The sequence below is a fragment of the Prinia subflava genome, chromosome 5 (assembly GCF_021018805.1).
Source record: "Prinia subflava isolate CZ2003 ecotype Zambia chromosome 5, Cam_Psub_1.2, whole genome shotgun sequence".
In the NCBI taxonomy this organism is placed as follows: Eukaryota; Metazoa; Chordata; class Aves; order Passeriformes; family Cisticolidae; genus Prinia; species Prinia subflava.
Genome location: NC_086251.1, coordinates 29,479,903 through 29,500,695, shown reverse-complemented (window position 1 = coordinate 29,500,695; position 20,793 = coordinate 29,479,903). Strand labels below are relative to the sequence as shown.

Below are 20,793 nucleotides of genomic sequence, written 5' to 3'. Positions count from 1 at the left end.
GAAAAAGTTGTATACATCCTGCAAAATTTGCATGCTTCTTTAGAGCAGCATTATATTTCTGTATTGTGTGGACCACTATAGGAAGGTTGGGATAAGGGAAGATGGCTGCAGTTTCTTGCAGTTTAACTGCACTTTCAATTGTTGAAATTTGATTTTGTGTAGAGCTTCTCAGATTGTGTTGGCACTGCAGGCTGATGCTTATAAAAGCTAGCATAGTGGGCCAACATGGAACAAAGTGTTCCATGTTAAACTTCTTTGTTCAAGAAAAAAAGGGATAAGGAAAGCCAACTTTGAAATGTTTATCACCTGTCCATCAACCTCTTGGAGAGGAAAGAAGGTGAAATTTTTATCCTTATAAGCTCGACTGATAGCATAGTTGATAAAGCTTTGTTTCAGACAGGTTTATTTTGAAGGTTGGTACCAGTGTCTGGATTGTTGAGAAGTTGCTGGACTTTTCTTTGGCACATTCCTTAGCCAGTGTTGGTTGCCAGTTGAGGGGCAGCATGAAACTGCTTACAAAAATTGTGTGGTGTCAGTTGGCAGCCAAGTGATATTCGACATTCTTCCTCCATTTGGTTCTATCTGTGAACACTGAAGTGCTTTTGTTTTACATGGCATGATGAAAGAAGCCTCTGATCTCTTTGTATCTGGAATTAACTGAAATTCATGTAATTCTTTGGTTCATAAAAATACCCTGTGTTCCACATACCTCATGAACCAGCTTCATCAGTTATATTGCAGCATTTAAGGTAATTGTCCCTGTGTAAGACTTAAGTGAAAAAATAATGTCCAAGAAAGCTAACTAGTTTCAATCTGCCTTTGAGACAAATATTTCCTTTAGCTTCTGGTAAAAATGAATTAAATTTTGATTTTAAAAAAGATGTATAAAACCTAGAATTTTAGTGAACAATCCAAACAGTTTTGCTTCCAGTAACTCATGAATAGATCTCAACTGGTGGAGGTAATTTTAATACTGCATCTTTTGTACAGAGAATTGATGCTTCTGAGTTCTGCTTTACAGAGAGGCTGTGTTCTTGTGAAGCCCCTGAGGCCTTGCCGAAGTCAGCTCTGGACTGTTGTTAGTTTAGTCTGGTTCAATACCCAGAGCGTTGCTCCATCCAGACTCCAAAATCTCATTTGGGGAATCTACAACAGAACAGCATCTCTCAAAGAAGTTTCTAGGAAAAATACCCATTATGCTCTTCAACATGGAATCCCCATCCCAACAAGAGTAAGCAGATGCACATGTTTCAGGGTATATATTCTGTATATAAAGTTGGCTAGGGAGATGTTTTCAACAACTTTTCCCTTTCTGTGTAACTGTTACTGAAAGGGAATTTTATGTAGAAGAAAAGTTCTGATCAGAGAGGAAACAAAGATGCATGCATAAATTTAGCATATCAAATGTCTGAATTGTTACAGCACTCATTCAAGATGTAGGTGACTTGCTTTCAGGTCATCTTGTTGAGCTTACTGAACACAGTAGGTGCTCAGGCCCACATCGTTGTCCTTGCTATCAGACTTCAGAAGAGTCTAATTTTTAATTTAACTAATTAATTAATTGTTGGAAATTCTTGGAATTTTTGTAGGACTGAAGAACAAGAGCAGTACAGATGTGGGAGAATTTGGTAGTAGTAACTATGTTCAGAGAACCTGCTCGGCCTTAACTAGCTTGAACTGTTGCTTTTGTAGTTCATCATAATTACCTTGTTAGAAACTAAGCTGCAATCACTCTGGGTAAACACTGTGCTGTTCCTCTGAAAGCAGCTCAAGCTTGCCCTTTCCAGCCCCTGGAGTTGTACCCAGTTCAATACTGAATTTGGGGCTGGATCCACTGCAGATTGGATGGGGCTGGAGGGTGTTGATGAGAACACTCCGCTGCTCTGTGAGTGGGAGCAGCCGCACGGGCAGCGACCACAGGAGGAACACCACGCTCACCTGACTTCCTCCTGCTTCCCTGCAGGGTTGGACCTACCACAGTTAGATGTGGCAACAAGCGTTAAAGGGAGAAGGGCCTAAAGGCAAAGGCCTTAGTTTGGCTTGCATTTAAATGCTTTCGTAGAGAGACATCATGCATGTCTTAAAACTTGTATGATCTGCCTGGTTTTCATTGTCTGTAAAATTTAGACCGAAAGCAGCGTTGCCACCAATTCTGTTGCTCAGCTGATCAGTTTTCCAGTTTTCTGTGCATGACTAGGTATAATGGAGTTAGTGTACTGCATCAAGAGAGCTGGAACTTGTCAATCCACTGGTTGTCACAACTATTTTGATGCAACATGTGTGCTGCTTCCCTTATTGTTGAGTATGTGTATTGCAAAGATCTTATCAAATTCCCTTTTAGTGCTACTTAAGCATCTAAAAATGTGACATGAATTTGCAGCATGAAGTGGTGCCACTGCAGGCATGATGGGGTGACTGTAAATGGGGAAACAGACCTGATTAACTCCTCTGGAATTGCTATGTCTTTATATTTCAGTCTGTGTGGGGAATATTATTTCCTATAACAAAATCTCTCTACACTTAGCCCACAGTAATATAAGCAGGCAGATAAAATTTGAGTTATTCACAACATAAGAATGTTTGTTAGATACAAGTAATTTGATTAATTGTAGAAAACTGAGGTCACATACTGTTGTGCAGAATTGAACATGACCAAAACCAGTTTCTGTTCCCAAGACTTTTGCCATTTTGCTGTTATGCTGTATTTTCCATAAATACCATTCCTTTTCCATGCAGCACTTAACCTGCTGTGATCTGTTCTTCATAAACAACAGACTCTAGTGGGTAATCTGCACACTTTCTTTTGCTGCCTAGTGCCATTGGGCTTGTTGCCATGGGCTGAGAGAGACTTGCATTCTTCGTAGTTTCCCCCCAAGTAGTTTTTCAGAAAAGGTTGCTGAGATTTTAAATGGGATCTGTTTCAGACAGATTAATATGAACATGAATAATGTTAATCCTGCCTTGGGGGGGTAGTTTTGTGGAACTTTGTGGTATGTCTTGCTATTTGCTGCCACCTTCCACTGTCTAGTTGCGGTTTCTTTTCCTCACAAGTCTGCATACAAATGCCTGAGGGCAAATCTCCTTGGAGAGCTTGAATTTAGGGTTCTTAAAATCTGGTTCCTGGTGCAGTTAAGATGCAGCAGTGAGATTTCTCTTAAAGGGAGTGCATCAGTCAAACCTGTGGTCTTATGACAGGATCAGTGAGGGGCTAACTGTCAGAGCAGTTCAGCATTATCAGATAGCTTCCAGAGCATTTCCACATCTTGTCATATAAGTCTTCTTGGAAAGAGTGATCTATGTTATGTCCATACCAGCAGTTTCACTCCACACTATGCTAATGCACATCTAAAGTTCTGTTTTCTCCCAAGTTCCATGAACAGCCCTTTTGTAAGGATGTGGGAGCCCTTTCAGCCTTCAGTGTGACTTCATGATCCAAGTCTGCTCCTCTGTATTGGCTAGTGTAGCATGATGCTGGGCAGAATTACAAACTCACTTGTCACGGTGCAGCAAGGTACTGTGTAGACATGTCCTTTGTTCCCTGGATGCTCTCTGTTATTCCATTATTCAGTGCTCAGATTCCACCAATACTAAGTTCTCAATGAATTCACCTTTCCTTTCAGAAGAACACAGTCTATCTTGCTAGATTGAAAACACTCTTTATAAAGCATCTGACTTTTAAATGGTAGGTAGTTCTGGCTTTTTTTTTTTTTATAAAAGACATCCCTTCTGTAAAAGACGGTAGCTGCAGCTTTCTGTGAGTACTGCTCTCCAGATTTGCTATTTCCTGTGGCTTTCATTGTGTTTCTCATTTGTACGTTGTGCTAAAGATAAACCATGAGTGGGTGAGGAGGTAAGAACTTTGGTTATTTATGGCATTTCTTCAAAGAAATACCAGATATAGCAAAGGAACAGGTTCTTAAAGTGAGACATACTTAAGGAAAGTGACAATGTAAGGTCATTCTTAGCTTCAAAGTGTCACATTCTGTGGCAGAAGCAGGAAGCCTCTCTTGGGGACCCTTTTCCTGAACTAAATATAATATATGTGTCAGTGTGTGTGATAGGAATGCCCTTGATGAAGAATGACTAAGATTCTTTTACTTCAGATGATTTCTTTCCCTGGTTATATGAATAATGAAATTCCTGTGGAGCAAGCGTTTCTTGAGTGGTGCATAGACTTGAGGGAGGTGGGTGCTGCATAAAGCCCTGGTGGGAATATTTGCACAACACCATTTGTGAAGAATTAAATATGAGTGGAGAACAGAAAAAGTGACAAAAATTGTTTAAGGGGCTGCAGTCTCAAATAGGCTTAAACACAAGATGCAGACGGATTCATAGCTCCCTTAAAATTGCCTATAAAGGTAAGGCAGGCTTCTGACAATAATCAGCTGACTCCTAATGTAGCAAAAAGTATGACAAGATGCAGGGTCTAAGCATTACAGCAAGACATGTGAACCAGAACAGAGGCATCACCGTGAAGAATTAAGATAAATGGCCATCAGACCAGTGTGCCAGTTGTGTACCACTAGCTTGGATCCAGGGGACTTTCTAGCTGAGCCTCAATGGCTTGAACAAAGGAAAGACTTGATTAAAGAATTGCTGTGTCACACTGGCTACTGCTCCCTGGGCCAGACTAGATGACCTGCTGGCTTGGAGCTATTTATTTAACTGTTTTTATAGTGTTTATAAGGAGCACCTGGATGCAACCAGGATTTGGAGCATTGCCTGGTGCTGTGAGTGCAGTCATTAGCTCTGCTGCCTGCCCGTAGTCTCAGCAGTGCCATTCAAAAACTGGATGGGTTTTTTTCTTTTCTCATAGAAGTGTAGCTTTCAATACAGATTGAATGTTCTTCCCTTCTCATCTCTGCCCTCCATTGTGGAAGGAGCCAGGAAATGGTTGTTTTATCTGTGATGAAATAGAAATGTGTTGCTAAACTTTTCATCTGAACAGCAGTGAGGGGCTAGTCTGAGTGTTGCTGTTCCTGTGGTCAGCACAGGGCTTTTGTCCAAGGTGCTTTCAGGCCTCTTACAACAAACTACCTGTTTCTGTAATTTCATGGAAACTGTTTTCAGCCATCACAGAATTGCTGCTTTGCCTCTGTTCTCTCTGTCATATGAGTATACAATTTCTTTCACTTCCAGTTTCTATTTGAGCAACATCCTCTTGATCCTCATTTATCAATTAGTTGTAATGGGGTGCTGCTTGTTTGTTTATAAGCTTTACTTTAGAAGCTTTACTTGGGAATCTGGTTCTGGCATTGCTTGTGAGATACTGAAGAAACCCAAAGAATGGCTTCCCCTGAGGAGTGTAAGAGGCAGAGTCATTGCCCAGTGACTACTCTGTTAATGTTTACATAATGTAAGGAATTTTATGAGAGCAGGTATTTAATCATATGGCCAGTATATTGGCTGCTGTTCGGTTTCACACGTTGTAATGGCAGGGTGGAATAGAGAAGCTGCTGCTACACTTTTAATTTGGGGAGTGGTGATATGGAGCAATTTTTCTTGGGTTTGTCCCTTGTGCTTTTCATCCTTCAGTGGAGCCACAGGTAAGATGTCCTATCTCTCCATGAAAAATAGGAACAGTGTCCTTCTGCATGATCAGGGATTTGGCTGCTTGCAGTGCTTTAAAATGCAATTGGATTTTTTTTAAAATGTAGATGTTAATGGGGAATCTGTTGAAAATCTCAAATGATTTACAGGTTTTATGTGTCTGATTTCCTATTATGTAACTTATGATGTTCAGGTGTTGGACAGGTGGATGTTAATCTGAGATACCAAATTCTGTCATGAGCCTTTCCAGCAGTAACAGGCATTCTGTAGCTGCAGTTTGGTTAACAATGAAGTCTATTACGTATATAAAATTGTATTTCCTCTGCCTCAGTCCTTAGCTTTAGAAGACTGAGAGCCAAAAAAGTCACATTTTGTAACGTGTTTTGATAGAGTCAAAATTAACACAATAACTGAAGATTAGATCTCTGCAGTAAACATCTGTCATGCTTGTTTACTTACTCTTCTGATGGTAAGTGTTTAAACATTTCACTACTTTGGGAGTAGGAAGAGACAGGTTGAATTTTGGGTTGATATTTGAAATTTTATTTAGAAATAAAAGCTCAAACATAAGATAAATGGAAATTTTTAATGTTAACTCCCACATTTTGGATATTCATTACCGTAGGTGCTCTGAAATAGTTGACATTTTATGTTTGCTTACACACAGTACTTAGAAAGGGTACTGGATCACCTATTGCTTTTGCACTTTTTTCAGTGTCATACCAGTCTATGCAAGTGATGAAGAGTATACCTTCCCTCCCAGCCTTTAAGCTGCAATCTCTAGGCTGTAGGCCACTGTTGTTATGACCCTAAAGTGTACTGGGACCTGGTCAGATATCATGGTGAAAGGCAGCATGTCTCAATGTGAAGATATCCAGGAAAAACAACTGCACTGATTCTTGAGATTCCTGAAGTGCCTATTCTTCATGGGTAGCTGTCTGGCCTTTAGGGTAATGGCTGAGATTTACTTGCAGTTGTTATCTGTAGAAGGGAAGTCCTTTGGTGCTGCGGTAAAACATGTGGTTGTAGTTGGGAAAGTGCTGAGTGCTGTCAGTCTCAGATTTTTTTTTTTTTTTTTTTTTTTTTTTTTTTTTTTTTTTTTTTTTTTTTTTTTTTTAATGGCAATTTTTTCCTTTTTTTAATGGCAACATGAGGGAAGAAGAGGTCATGGGATACCAATCCAAGGAAGACTAGCATTTCTTAGCCTAATTATTTACAAAATTACTTCACTTTTTTATGGATGTAATGTACTTGGTTTGCATAAATGAGTGTATGTAATTTGTAGTTCTCCACTGAAGTGAGTTACACAACATACTCGTAGTTAATGTATCTGTCCTGAATTTGTGTCAATACATTTTTTTTTAACTCCTCTGCCATATACTTTGCTATTTTTCTGAAGGCTTGACTAATGGACTATCAAGTGACTGATACTTGAGTTTTTTAAATGATAGGTACACTGCATTTTTTTATATAATCTAACATGGAATGGTCTTGCCCTACAAGTTTGAGACCCTATCCTGGCATTTAGCTCTATCCCTTGGTAGGATTTTTACAATTAATGCTTAGATGTAAAGACAGCTTCTTGTGCTGTTGGGAATGCACTCTTGTGTGTGTGTGATCAGCAAAGATAAACTCTAAGCACAAAAGCGAGCAGTTCCATCACATTTGTTTTGACTGTTCAGCTGATGACATTGAGCAATAACAAACATTTTCTAACTTGATTATTGCTTATTATAGTCATACTTTTGAGTAATTTGCAATCGGTATTGTGATATATTGAGAGAAGAAAAATGAAACTGCAAATAGCAGTGACAGTGACTGCAGTAACATAGGTACATGAGATTACTGTTGGTTTTGGCTACTAAAAGTAAATGCTTGAGGCAAAATGATTGATTTGCACTTTAGTAAAACCCAAGATAAACAAGTAAAACGCAAGATAAACACGACATACTGTGTTATAATTGCTCTTAGATCATGTTTTATGTGATATTCAAAGCCTTTTAAAAAACTGTCATTAAGTCTCTGAACAAACTTTGCTACCTTAGGGCATTGAAGCCAGCTGTCAGTGAGGGAATGACTGGTTTTGCTAGGAAGGATCCCTAATGAGGGGACCAGCACAAACACCCCATCGCTCTTCTCTTCTGTGTGAAGAGGACTGGAATTGGAAATTTGTTTCAATGAACTTGTTTGGGAAAAGAGAGAATGGACAGAATTCATTTTACAAGTAAAATAAAAAGGCAGTTTCTGAAATGGTCTCATTTCATGGTTTTTTTTTCAGAAATATATTGAAGGAGCCATCTCTAGTTTATAGTAATAGAATGCACTTCTATACCATTTCAAGGTACTGATGTGCACATTTAAATACAGCTGAAAGTATGCTTGTTAGAAAGATTTTTGGAACCTGTTAGTATTTACACAGATGCCTGTACAATGATAGTTTACTTTTATCTGAAAGATGACAAAGGCATTCTGAATTTCATCCACTTCCTGGTTACTCTGAAAGCTGAGGCAAAGGCTGTCATTAGTTTTGTTAGGCTGAATGAAACTTTAGTGCTCCTGAATTAATATCTCTATAGATGTTGCTAAGATCAGTCTGCTAGATGAGGCTTATCTATTCTTACTTGAGAGGTTCTGTATCTGAATTAGTAATTCTGGTATCTTGCTGTGGTGAAGGAAGGAACTGGGCAGCTTTAGATGTTCAGTTCAGAAGTAGAGCTTTAAAGTCAATCAAAATGAATTTTACACTGTGTACCTTTTGACTCACTAGAACCTTCATCAAATGTTCTTAAGTCCATGTCAGTATATGAAGAGCAAGCATGTTGGATCTTGCTCCTGCTGTGTAGTTTGACGTAGTAACAGAATAGGGTTTAAATCTATCTGGAGAAGGTTTGTTGACCAAGTCAGTGTTGTGTTTTTCCAGCCACGTTACTGAAAAAAAATGCTTTTGGAATGCTACAGATGCTGCTCTCCAGCAGTGATTATGGAATTTGGGATAGGGTGGTCTTTCCATAACCCAGCTGGGATGCAACAGGACAAGTTTTTAATAGTAAACAGTAAGTGGGATGTAACAGAGGGTGGAATGAGCTGAGACACAACTGCTGCATCCCCCAACTAAAGTGCTCTCAGATTATTACTTGTAACTTCTTTTGCCTCCTGAATTTCAGCTACAAGAGTTGGAGTAGGAGAAATCACCTTTCTTTAGGTGGGGGAAGGTAAGGGAAAAAAGATAATGATATCAAAGGTAGTCTTCTGTAAAGTCTCATTGCCCTGTAGCATGTGTTTGTGATACCTCTGGGTTGGGAGTTCCAGTAAGATGCTGAATTATAATAAAGTGGTTGGTGATAGTGAGAAATGAAATGCCTGCTCTTTGTTTTATTAAACAGGTGCAGTGCCATACCTACACTGGATACTGCTGGTGTGTGACACCTGATGGCAAGCCTATTAGCGGCTCTTCTGTACAGAACAAAACTCCTGTATGTTCAGGTACTGTGGGGGTGGCTTCAGTTACTAACTTTATAACCAAAGAGGGTTGGGGTGAATGCATCCTTTTGAGAGAGCCTAATCTTTTCAGGTGACTTGGCCAGTTTACCCTACTTAACACTGCACTTAGGACTCTGGCATGTCCACCCTGCAGTGGTGGATACAGACACTTCTGCAAGGCTCAGTAAGAAAAAACACTAAGGTGACAACCTGTGGCAGCCAAGGCAAGAGTCAGTGTTGCTGTGTACATCAACACCAAAGATTTGCTGAACAGATGGGATAACTTTTTTCCAGGAGCCATATTTTAAAGAAATGGTTTTTGGGACACGGAGTAATTTTTTGTGCAGAGTGATTTCAGTTAATTCATAAAGGTGGTTCTGTGCAAAACTGTCAGTTTCTGGGTCCTGCCATTATAATGAATTTGGGTCTTTTGACCATGTTGCTTCGTTTAGGATCCCTGTGTTGTGTCATGGGGTGGGCAGCACTGGGCTTGCACCACAGCTCACAAGAGGGAGGTCCAGCCCAGGCTGTTACTCATGTTTATTGTGATGTGTTTCTGGGCACTCAGCCTGACATTACTTTGTCACCCAGCAGCTTGAGAACAATTCCACGAGTTTCTTTAAAACAGAGTAGTGTTGTTTTTCTTTCTTCTCTGCACCATGCAATATGGTAGTCCGTGGCTCAAGTGGAGTGAGACTGGGCTCTAGATTTTCACATGGCCCTGATCCAATAGTGGTCTAGCTTTGTAAGCTGTGAGCTTCGTGCTGCTGTGACAACACCACAGTAAACACAGGCAGGGTTGGGAAGCTGTTCTGTCCCTTGGGGAGAATTGAAGGGCAACACTAGAATTGTGCTGCCCTTCTAACTTTCATCTCTCCCCCCTAAAAGATTAAAGAAGAGAGAAAAGGCAGTAACCATGGGAGTGTGTTTCTAACATGTTCAATGATGCCACATAAACACTGCTGCTGTGTCTGACTTCATGCTCTCCAATCTGCATCTCAGGGGGTTTTAATATAGTTCTCCTCTCACACCTTGCAGCATTTGCCCTTTAGATTGGAGCATGACAGCAGTCAAACCTTTGGGATTCTGAACTTTTCTCACCTTATCTGGTGTCATCTTGGCTGTAGAGTGTTCTGTGGTAATAAGCAAACATAAGTGACTTGCATAAGGGTTTGAGTTGAGTGGGAGAGCTGTGTGAGAACCAGTGAGCCAGTGTACCTTGAGCAGATGCTTGGGTTTTCACAGACATGTGGAAAGAAAAAAATATTAATACCCTATTTTAGTGTAAGATGCAAACCTACAATAATTTGGCATAACACTTTAGAATGTGAATTTATGACACCATTTCCAGTGTATCATTTTGGTAGGGCATGTTTTAGACTTTTACTGATCTGCTCAGTTAGTCTTGTACTGTTAATAAAATTCTGTTGCAGAGAAGTAAAGACATGTTGTACTGTGGGACACAGATGTTAGACATATGATGACAGATACTGGGTTTGTGCTTGCTACTTGTAATTCAGCAGTAGATCTGTGATGAACTGATCTGCAAGTGAAAGCATCCAGGCAATAGTTTACCTTCAGAGTTTGTCTTGATCAGATTCTTGGGCCTGTCAGAGCTGCCTTCTTTAAAGCTGAGTTTTGATCTGTGTTTCCTGAATGTTCAGTAATCACTGGAATTGTTTAATGGTACATGGAAGAATCAGTTTCCTGAATAAAACTATTAAAACAAAGCAAAACAAAACAAAAACAACCCAACAAAACAAAAAAATCAAAACCAAACAAAAAACAAAACCCTAAAAACAAACAAGCAAACAACTCCAACAAAAATAGGAAAAAAAAAAAAAGCTTGTCATAGATTTTTATACACTTTGGTAATGGATTTATTTGAAAAGCTTTTATTACCTGTTCAAGTTTCAGTAGAAAACTGTGATGAAGCACTAAAGCAGAGTGCAAGTGTAGAATCATACATACTATGTGAAGATCTAAGTTATAGTAAACAACCCAAGATATGTTCTGTTCAACTACATGCTTGATCTTATTCAGTGTCCCATTTCAAACAGCTGGGGATGTTCAGAGGTTGGTTGAAATCCACTTTCTGCAAATTGTCCCACTTAATCCCTTTCCTCTAGAATACTGTGCTTGCATTCCCTGCACACTCTCCTCATCTGCTTTTGATTTGCTCTTCCTGACATTTGCAAATGAAAGAAGTGATTCTTACTGATCTTTACTTCTTGCCATTGGATTTATTCCAGGTTTCTTACTAGCATGATGCTCTGTTGAGGTCTTTCAAATCACTAGATCCAGCCACTAAAGATTTCATGTTTACCCTTATCCCAATTTAATGTCTTAATGCATAAAATTTCCTTATACTTTTCACATTGGTTGAAGCTGCAGGCTCTCTGGAGCTGTTGACAAGTAAAATAGATGCTTTATGGGTTGAGATATTGACTGTATTAATGTGACATCATGCTCTGTGTGTTCGTGCAGCATCTAAATGCAAGTCTTTTTTTCTTCTTTTTTTTCTCCCCTTTAGGTTCTGTAACTGATAAACCATCAAGCCAGGGTAATTCGGGAAGGAAAGGTGAGTGGAGTCCTGTGCTTCTCCAGCTTCTTTTGTAATAGCAGCTGCCTAGCCAAGTGCCTTAAGATAGCTCAGAACATGGGTTCCTAACCAGCTCCAGGGTGCAGAGGTGGATGTGCCACTAGAGCTCCCCATCAGGAGGAGGAATAAGATGACTGTTCTGCTCCCTGGAGAGTAGATAAGGGTGTGCTCTGCTCTGTGCTTCTCAGCTGAGTTGAAGTACAAGGAAGCTGAGCTTCCCTAAGGAGTGGCTGATCCAGAATAACCTCTGCCTGTTCACCTTGATGTAACATACTGAACATTTCTCAGTAAAATCCCTAGAGATTAGGAAGGATGTCAGTATGATTTGTTCTCCAGCAAACAGTAGTACCAATGTCATGGTTGTGGCTTTGTATGCATTGAAAGGTTTTTAACAGTGCATAAAACCCTCTGGCCAGCTGGAGCAGTGCTGGATTAAACTTAGCCATGCTTGTAAACCTCACAGGCACGGATTCTTCCTCTTTACACTCCTGTCTTCAGGCCTTTCCTTTCCTGAGCAAGGCATTAAATGGGTCATTGTTCTCCTGTGAGTATTCATGGTTTTTCCCTGTGTCCTCTGGTTTGCAATCACTGAAATGATTTTGGAAGGGTTGACCACTGAAGTATACATTGAGGAGCTGTCAAATATGTCTTTAGGCCTTTTCCACACCTTAATTTTCAGCCTTTTTCCCCTCTAGCCCCAGCTGAGTCAACTTTTGAGTTTGCCTCTGTACTCCAGGAAAACTGCTGAATGCATCCTCTCTTCTGCTGGTGAGGATGAATGCTCTTTCCTTGGAGAAATTCCTGTTTTGATAACCAAAGCAAGATTTTTAGTGCTAACTCTCTAAACCAGTTATTCCTGACACTTCAAAACCAAGGAAAACACTGACTTTGATGCCAGTGCTTTAATTTGAGGGACATCTTCCATGCTGGGAATGTCAATCAGGTCCTGAAAGCACTTAATATGGATTTGATTGCGCTGTTCAGAGTAGAGATGTATTTTGAGCATATCTGCTCTCTTGCCTATTGCTTGTATTTAATAGCTTCAGAAAAGATAAGGAGAAGAAATATGCAAGGAAAACTACTTAGCTGAGACTGAATGCTGAAGCCTGTTTCTTATTTTAGGTAAGGATATGTCTCTTTAAACATGTAATTATGCATTAATGTGTAATTGGCACCTGAACACATGGTTATAATTCTGTTAATGCACTCATTGCCAGTCTAGCCTGAAGTACAAGCAAATCAAATAGCTCTTGAAATCTGCATTATTTTGGAGTTATTTGTAGGCTTCTTACCTGGGTAGTCCTGGTCTGTTCTAGAATTGAAAGCAGCTGACATTGGATTTCATGAGAAACAGGAGCAAAAAGAGGAAAACATCTGAATTTGTTTTTTCTTCTTCACTCCCTTTATTAACTCAGAGGTTGGAACATGCAAAAAGAAAACTGTAAATGGTATGAATTAATTTAAAATTTGTAATAGAAATTGATTCTCCTTGGTGCTGCCTGTGGCATCCTGTTTCAAGGATGGTATGCTTGTTCATGTGGCTGTGGAAACGTCCTGTGCAGTAGCTGTCAAAGGGGAAATGTTTCCCTTTGGGCCAGCATGCTTCAAGCAGTCATGTAGACTTTTCCTCCTGCAGTTTTGAATCTGTTCATATCTGCTAGAAACCCACACAGAAGCAAGTCTGGCCCTATTCCATCATGTTAGGAAAATGCTTATGAGCAGCTATTTAAGGAGTATTTTAAAATCAAAATTTAGAAGCTGTAATAATTTGGTTTAAAATTTGATGGACATAGCATCACTTTTTCATCTATGAATGAAAATGACTAGTCTAAAAATGAATTTGTCCTTCTTGTCAGTGTTTTTTCTTGCCTTAAGTTACCTTGATTCAAAATTCCAGTATGAGGTCCTGTTGGAAGGAAGCTGAAATCAGGAACAGTCTGCCTTTCTTGAAGCGAAGTGATTACTGCAGGTGTGGCTCCTCTGAAGACTGATGACAAGCCAGCATGCACAGAACCATCTATTCTAGCTGGGTGTTCAGACACTTGTTGCAAAGACTGCCCTTTGCAAGGTGACAAAAAGGGCAGGATGAGGAGAGGTCCAGCATGAACTTGGTTCGTTGATGACTTTCTGTTGTAGAGGCACAGCCTGGAAGCTTCTGACATCTCTTTGGGCAACTGCCATCTGATTTGGGAGCTTTTGGAATTTTCCCATTGCACAGCAGACTCCTCCCTCTCTCCATCCCTGAGTGAGGTTTTATAGTCAAAGAGCATATCTGGCACAGAATAGGTACTCTGAGGAAGACAAAGAATACCTAAGACTCTCAAAAGGGATTTATTTTTTTCTCATTTATACAGGAATTTAAAATATGAACTAATAAACTTCGTACCTTTCAAGTCTTCAGGGCAAAAGGGTGGAGGCTGCTCTGCCTTAGCAACAGTGTAGATGGGTAGGCTTATGCTGCTGGGTAATAAATGAAGACTTCACTAGCATATTAGCTCTCCTTTAGAAGAGGAAAATTGATGTTGGAAGGGGAAAAAGACTGGTTATTGGTAATAAATCTTTCTCCAGATCTTTTGCCCTCTTTTCCTTCCTGTTTAGCTCTAATTTCTGGGGCTCAGTAGTTATGTTGGAATACCAGAAGATGTGAGGTAATACATGATTCCGCTCACAGGCTCTGTCACTACTGATGAGAAGAAAACAAAATGGCTTTATGTTCATGTGGCTTGGCATGTAGTTTCAGAAGTGGTTCTGTAGATCTTTCTGCAGAGAACAAGCAAGCATGCTGGCAAGAGATACTTCTTATTTTTGAATTCCGTGCTCTGGTTATCCATATTTACATTGCTGTTATTGTTGTATGATGCAATGCCAGTTAGTCATGCAATTTGCCCCATAAGGTAATTTAAATCAAATTAAATTGGCATCAAACGTAAAACTTTAAAATAGGCCATATTGATTTGTTCTGTGTCTGAGAAGCCTTCAGTTGCAGGAAGGCAGAACAGACCTGGGCCTGAGGAGATGGAGGCATGTTTGCATGAGGTGGAATGGAAACCCAGGCCCTCCAGGGCATGCTTGCTTTGTGACTTTGCAGCTCAGACACTTATCACTGTCCTTTTTATGCTGAATTTGTCCCACAAGTGAAGAACAAGTTTCCAGAACTTTGCCAAGGAATGTAATTACTCTTCTGTGAGATTAGGATATCCAGAACCTGCAGATTTCTGTTGCTGTTTGTACAGTGCTTTCTCATAAGGAGGTTCCTGCATTAATTTGCTCCAGTTGCTACTTAGTTTGAAGGTCCTGAGAAACCTGGAAATGCATGCTGTCCTCTAGAGGTCTGGAGCTCCCCAGTCTCTCCCACTAGGATGTTGTTAATGTTTTAAGAAGCAGTGAAAGGCATCCTTGGAGCCAACTTTACTGGATTTCTTCCCTGGCTAAAGAATGCAGAACATTCTTTTCCAGCCAAAGGGAAATTGTGCCATACTTAGAGACAAAAGAAGAAACATGAAACAAAATAAAGTTTTATTTTCCTTATCTGGGGAGTGTTGGGGCTTTAGCTCAGATTTAGCATATTGCAATTGGGAGTAGTGTCTTTTAGTCACCAGGAAGGTTTTAGAAGTAGTCTGGTTAAGAATCAGAAGGATGTAAAAAAAAGCCATGTAACTGCTTATCTCTGTAAAATCACTTGGTCTTCCTTCTTAAAACTAGAAACACCGTGAATTAAAAGTGAGTGAAGAGAAAATATATTGAAGTGGGGATACTGGTTCATTAGTGGTTGTTTACTGCTCTGGATACTGCATGACACCATTTTGAACCAACTGAATGAAGGAAGTGGAAAAGGATGGTAGGCTCAGTAATCTGTGATTTAAAGATGATGCAACTGCAGGGTAAATTTGGGCTGGAGTACCTTTCAGTGTCAGTCATGAAGAGTCTTGAGTAGTATGAACTCAGTTTTTCTTTTTATAAAGTCTTTAGCAGTGCAGAAAGTTCCAGGCCTGTTTTGACTTGTCTTGTTTCCCTATTGCAAAAGCTGACAGTAGCATCTGCAATTTCCTGAACAGTTGTTGGTGAAAGGTAAGCTCTGATGGCCCTGCAGAAAGCAAAGCCCAGGATGAGCTTGTTGTACACTAACCATCTTATGTGTAGACATGACTCTTGTATGGAGCTGCAAAAAGCTTTCCTCAGTGAGTTTTGCAGCCTACAAGAAAACACTGAAGCAGTTTGAGAAACTTAAGATCAGCAACTTGAAATTCCTGACAATTAAACATGTAGAATTTGGTTCCTTTTTGTGGGTTTAACTGTCAGAAATTAGTTTAAAGGCTGGCTAAGTTGGCAGAAAAATTCTGGGCTGCAATTGTGGGCAAGTTGGCCCATTCTGAGGCTTTTTTTGTGCTGTTTTCCAAGAGTCTTACCTCTAGAAAATGCTAATGGCCCAGTTATGCAGCCAACAGACTGAGCAATTGGAATCAGTAATGAGCCATTAGTGTGAGTGAGTAATTAGGCTGAGCAGTAAAGGGCTAACACTCTCCTCAGGCAAACCCAAGTGAAGGAGGCTTGTGCTGATGAAAATAAATGGAGCTGCTTGTACCTGGGGACCTGGAAGCTTTGTCTGCTGGTGCTGGGAAGTCAGGTGCAGCTGGCCCTAACTCACCTGCCCTCAGCTGGCAGGGAGAGGAGCACATGGCTCCACAGGGGCTCGAATGTCTCACAGAAGACAAGATAATACATTGACAAAAACCATCAAGCTGACATGTCAGACTGGGACTTTGGTCTTCACCTTCTCCAGATCTTTCTGGATTCAGCTAGGTACTGACCAAATCTGAAACACAACTGTACTGTTACACAAATTGAGCTTCAGCTGCATCTCCAACCTTATAAATGAGAAAATGCTTTGATGTCTCGAGCAGTTTGTGGAGAATACAGGAAAGACAGAGAAATATTGTGTGGCCTTCATCAATAAGATGAAGTAAATACAAGTTTACAAGGCAGTAGGAAGTGAAGTGATGGTTCTACTTGGTGAACACCATCTTACGTTTATTTTTCGCAGAGCATTAGCAGGTAGCAAGTCTGCAGTGTTACCCAAACAATTCATCTGGATCCCTTATGTTAAGTGTATATATTTAAATTAAAAATATATATACTAATTTAGAAATCCAGATGAAGGAGAATTTTCATGCAAGTATCATTTTATGAACTCATTAACTTCATCATGTAATATTCCTAGACCAGGACCGATGTGTTTGTCAGGTCTTTTATGGGTAAAATATACACATGTGCTGAAAATGTGCACAGACAACTTGATGCTTATGGATAGAGCTTGGGTGTGTAGTGTAGCTGTGTGGAAAGTCAGACTGTACTATGCATATGTAATAAGTCTGCCTCCTGAAAGCAGCCATTTGCTATGTGTGTGTGCTACAAGAGTGCTGCAAGTCCTTCAGATGTGCAAAAGCTTGATTTGTTCTACTACACACTGATGGTGACAGTTTCTCAGCCTACCCTGTTAAAATCTGATGGCGTTAGGAAACAATCTATGGGAGAAACATAATTATGTGCTGCTTTTCATGAAACTAGGATAAAAACTCAGTTGACTGAGAAGCTTTGGGGAGAGATTTGTGTAACAAAAACTATCCTGCAATAGCTCAAGTGGGCTGTGAGCAAAATTTCTGTAGATGGAATTTGTAGCACATAAGATTTTGGTTAGCTCATATTTGTATTTCCAAGCAAACTTAGCAGTGGAGTGGAAGTTTGCTTCCCTATTATAAGAATAGGTCTGTAAAAAAATACTATTAAGTTAATCAGTAGGTTTGCCAGCTTGTAAATAGTCAGAATTCTCTCTGGTTCCTATTGCTATCTCTATACTGTATATTGTCTACAAAATTGTTTATTAAGTTCCAGTTAAATGTAACTGTAGAAAGCAAGTCAATTTCACAGGTATGGTAGTTTGCCAGCATGACAGATTTTATTAGATAGCAAGAAACCAGCTTTTAAATGGGAATTGTGATCAATTTTTTGAAAACAGAGGAATGTAATTTACAATGCTGTGTATATTGGATCACTTTTCCAGAGCAGAGCAATGTTCTAAAAAGTACATAGATATATCACATGAAGCAAACAGATTTTTGAAATATTGAAGTCTAGAAGTAAAACCTCAAATTTGTTACATAAACAGTAGAACTAAAAACAATCCTTTTGGTTCCCCACATCACTGCCTTGTCTGCAGTTGTTTAGTTTCATCAGGACATTTTGTGGGCCTCAGAACATATGTATCAAATTTGAGACTGAAGAAAGTTTCATTGGCAAGTATAAAAAGAAGGCAAATTCTGTTTTAAAGTGTATTTTGTTTGATACAATGCAAGAATTCCGCTTTCATCTATAAAGTAGCAGTTCCAATCGGTAGCTTAGTCTATATAATATGACTTAATAAAATTGTAGTTTACAAGTGTTATTATAGCAACCTACAGACAACTCCTGTCTGTAATGTCTTAAGAACAGCTGTAAAAGCTTTTAAATTACTAAGTCATAGTATTGAGCAACCTGGTGAGTAGATCTAATAAGCAGACTAACAATTGATTAAACAACATCTGTTGTTAAACAACATCTGTATTATTAACTGTTTATATGCTATACATGGATTTCTGGTGTCTGATCATTACAGCTTGCAGAGAAATGGATTAAATTTGGGGTCTGTCAGTTGGTTTTGTTGTTAAAATACTTTATGTAGGCTCAAAGCCTTTTCTCTTTTTAAAGAGATGTTGACATTATTCTTCTCATGCTCTATAGAATCTAGGCATCTGAATGTTAGTGTTGTTTTCTTTCAAATCAGAGTAATTCACCAGGAAATGTGTTTTGTCGTGGTGCAGGTGTTTGGTCAAGGGGCTGGAAGTACTTTCCTTTCAACTCTTTTGCACCATGAGCTGTGTCAAAGTTTCTCTATAAGAGAAATAAACTATGAAATTGTCATGGGAAAGCTTGAATGCGTGCAGACCATGTGTGCCCTTAAATAAAGTAGGGAGAAGCTGGAGAGAAAACCCCAATGTTTGTTCAAGTTCCTGAGACAGCACCTAGGGGAATTAAAGCTTCTTTACAAGAGGTCTATCTGGAATAATAGCTTTCTTCTGTGTGCTCATCTGGACTTTTGTTCTGTGTTGACAGCAAGGGAGCTGTACTGCAAAATGCTTTGATAAAGGCTAAGGATGGGAGAAGTCTTCCCCACAGACTCAATTTTTCTGGGTGGTGTCTGTGTCTTTTATTGCATGTTCATTTTGAACAATGCATCTGTAGATGTCTGGCAGTCTGTAACTTGAGGATTGACCTTCACCTAAAAATAAAAATATTTTAATGTTGAGAATGTGTTGTCACTTATACCCTGTGTACACTGCGGTGCTTTATTCTGTAAATACACATTTCCTTCTGAAACAGATTAGATCCTTTGGAGGTTCTTCCAGCAGTACTGTTACTGTATCTGATTGCCTCTGTTCTCCATTCCTTCCCTCCTGGAGAAAAACTGTTCCTTTGGTTTCATAATCAAAAAGTAAACCTCCTTTAGACAAAATTCAGATTCTGGGGTGAAAACGCTGGGGCTATATAGTTAGAGAGGAAAGTTGTGCTCACTCACTAGAGCTCTGACACTCCTCTTTAATGATCCAGGGAGAAAAAAATCTGTGGAAACAAGCAATGGAAAAACATGTATTTCCCAGCCCCCTCCCCTTTTTCTTCATTTTCACACATGCAATACAGATATAACAGTGAGGTATCCATTCTCTTTGCCTGCAAGGAAATGAAAAGGCGTATTGTAAGCCCAAGGCTAGTCTGGTTGTCAGCCAGGAATTACTTCTCTACAGGAGAAAGGGAGAGGGGCTGGTGAGAGAAGAAGCTGGAAATGAGGAGCTGGAAGGGGGAAAATACACTCTGAGATAGGTTGACTGCAGATGGCTAGAGGTGGAAGGGGTCTTGTGCTTCCTCAGTTTGCAGGTGTTGGGAGAAAGAAAGGCAGCTTATACACAGGCATGTGTCTGGGGGAGCAGGGTCAAAAATTTAGACTATTTACTTAATCCCTTAGAAAGGCTTTTTTCTCTTCTGTTTTCTTTTTGTGTTTAACAGACTGCTTTATAGGGGACACGTGTGGTAATTAACACATGCAGCTGTAGGGCTTCAGCCATATGTCTGAATTTCAAATGGCCATTGATCTAGCAAATTTGCTGCCGTCTCCAACCCCCCACTCATAGGCCTTGAAGAGAATTGGGAGAATTTATAGAGTCTTTACCTTGAAGAGACCAGAGCTGCAAGGAGAGGAGTGAAAGGGAATGTGAGTGATATTGGGGAGAGAAAGAAGAAAGAGTGGTATTGTAATCACACCCTTCCATGCCCCTTGCCCCAGCTCACTGTATATTATCGGGTAGCTTCTGAATTGTTTCCAAAGCTAGAGATCTTGTTATTGCTATATAAATCTTGCATTAAAAAATTGTTAATTTTTTTCCTTGTTCAGCGGAGCAATCCAAGATCAGAATCACAGTGTTCTTGTGGGCATTTCAGATGTGCTGCCTTTTCCACGACTGCCTATATCTGGACTCTTGCACAGCCTAGAAGTGACAAGGTGGTAGTTGATTGTGGATTTTGAGCAGCATTTCAGGAGAGGTAGTTGAGAAGGGGGTGTCTGTTGGGCTGTGTGGAAACAGAGAATACTTCACATCAAAGCAGAGGCTCCTGAAAAAAAAGTGATATATTGTAGGCAGAATAAAACCAGAGAGGCTAAACTAAACAATCATAAGGTGGTTGTTGCTTTTGCCAGCAGTGATCAGGCAGCTGTTGACAGTGCTATAGAGCTTTTTGCAAACTTTGCTCAAGGTTTGGGGCAATGTCAAGTGCTAAAAATCTTGCTATGAGATATGGTGCCTTAAGCAAAATATTTCTTTGTGTGGAAACTTTTTTGCTCCCTGTTTTATTTCAAATGTCACTCAAGGCAGTGAGCCAAATGGAAGATGGTTCAAAATTAAGAGACTGTAGCTTAAAATTCTGCAGTATCTATAACACTTGTAGTGTTTACAGGGTGAGATAAAAATTAGTTCTTCTACCAAGTACGAAGCTATTAAAAAGTTAAGCATCTCTTCCTCTACTTCACCTTCTTCAATCTATTTTTAAACATTCTCAGTGCTAGCTATTGCTGATTT

At 39.7% G+C, this 20,793-nt stretch overlaps 1 protein-coding gene across 3 annotated transcripts in view; it reads left to right on the top strand.

The window, feature by feature from the left end:
• SMOC1 (SPARC related modular calcium binding 1) overlaps positions 1-20,793 on the top strand; it is a 131,395-nt gene that overhangs the window by 51,710 nt on the left and 58,892 nt on the right. For all 3 annotated transcript variants that reach the window (XM_063398710.1, XM_063398709.1, XM_063398707.1), the window contains exons 4-5: positions 8,934-9,033; positions 11,564-11,611. In XM_063398710.1, coding sequence (XP_063254780.1) covers positions 8,934-9,033; positions 11,564-11,611 — 148 coding nt within the window. The remainder of the gene's footprint in view (positions 1-8,933; positions 9,034-11,563; positions 11,612-20,793) is intronic.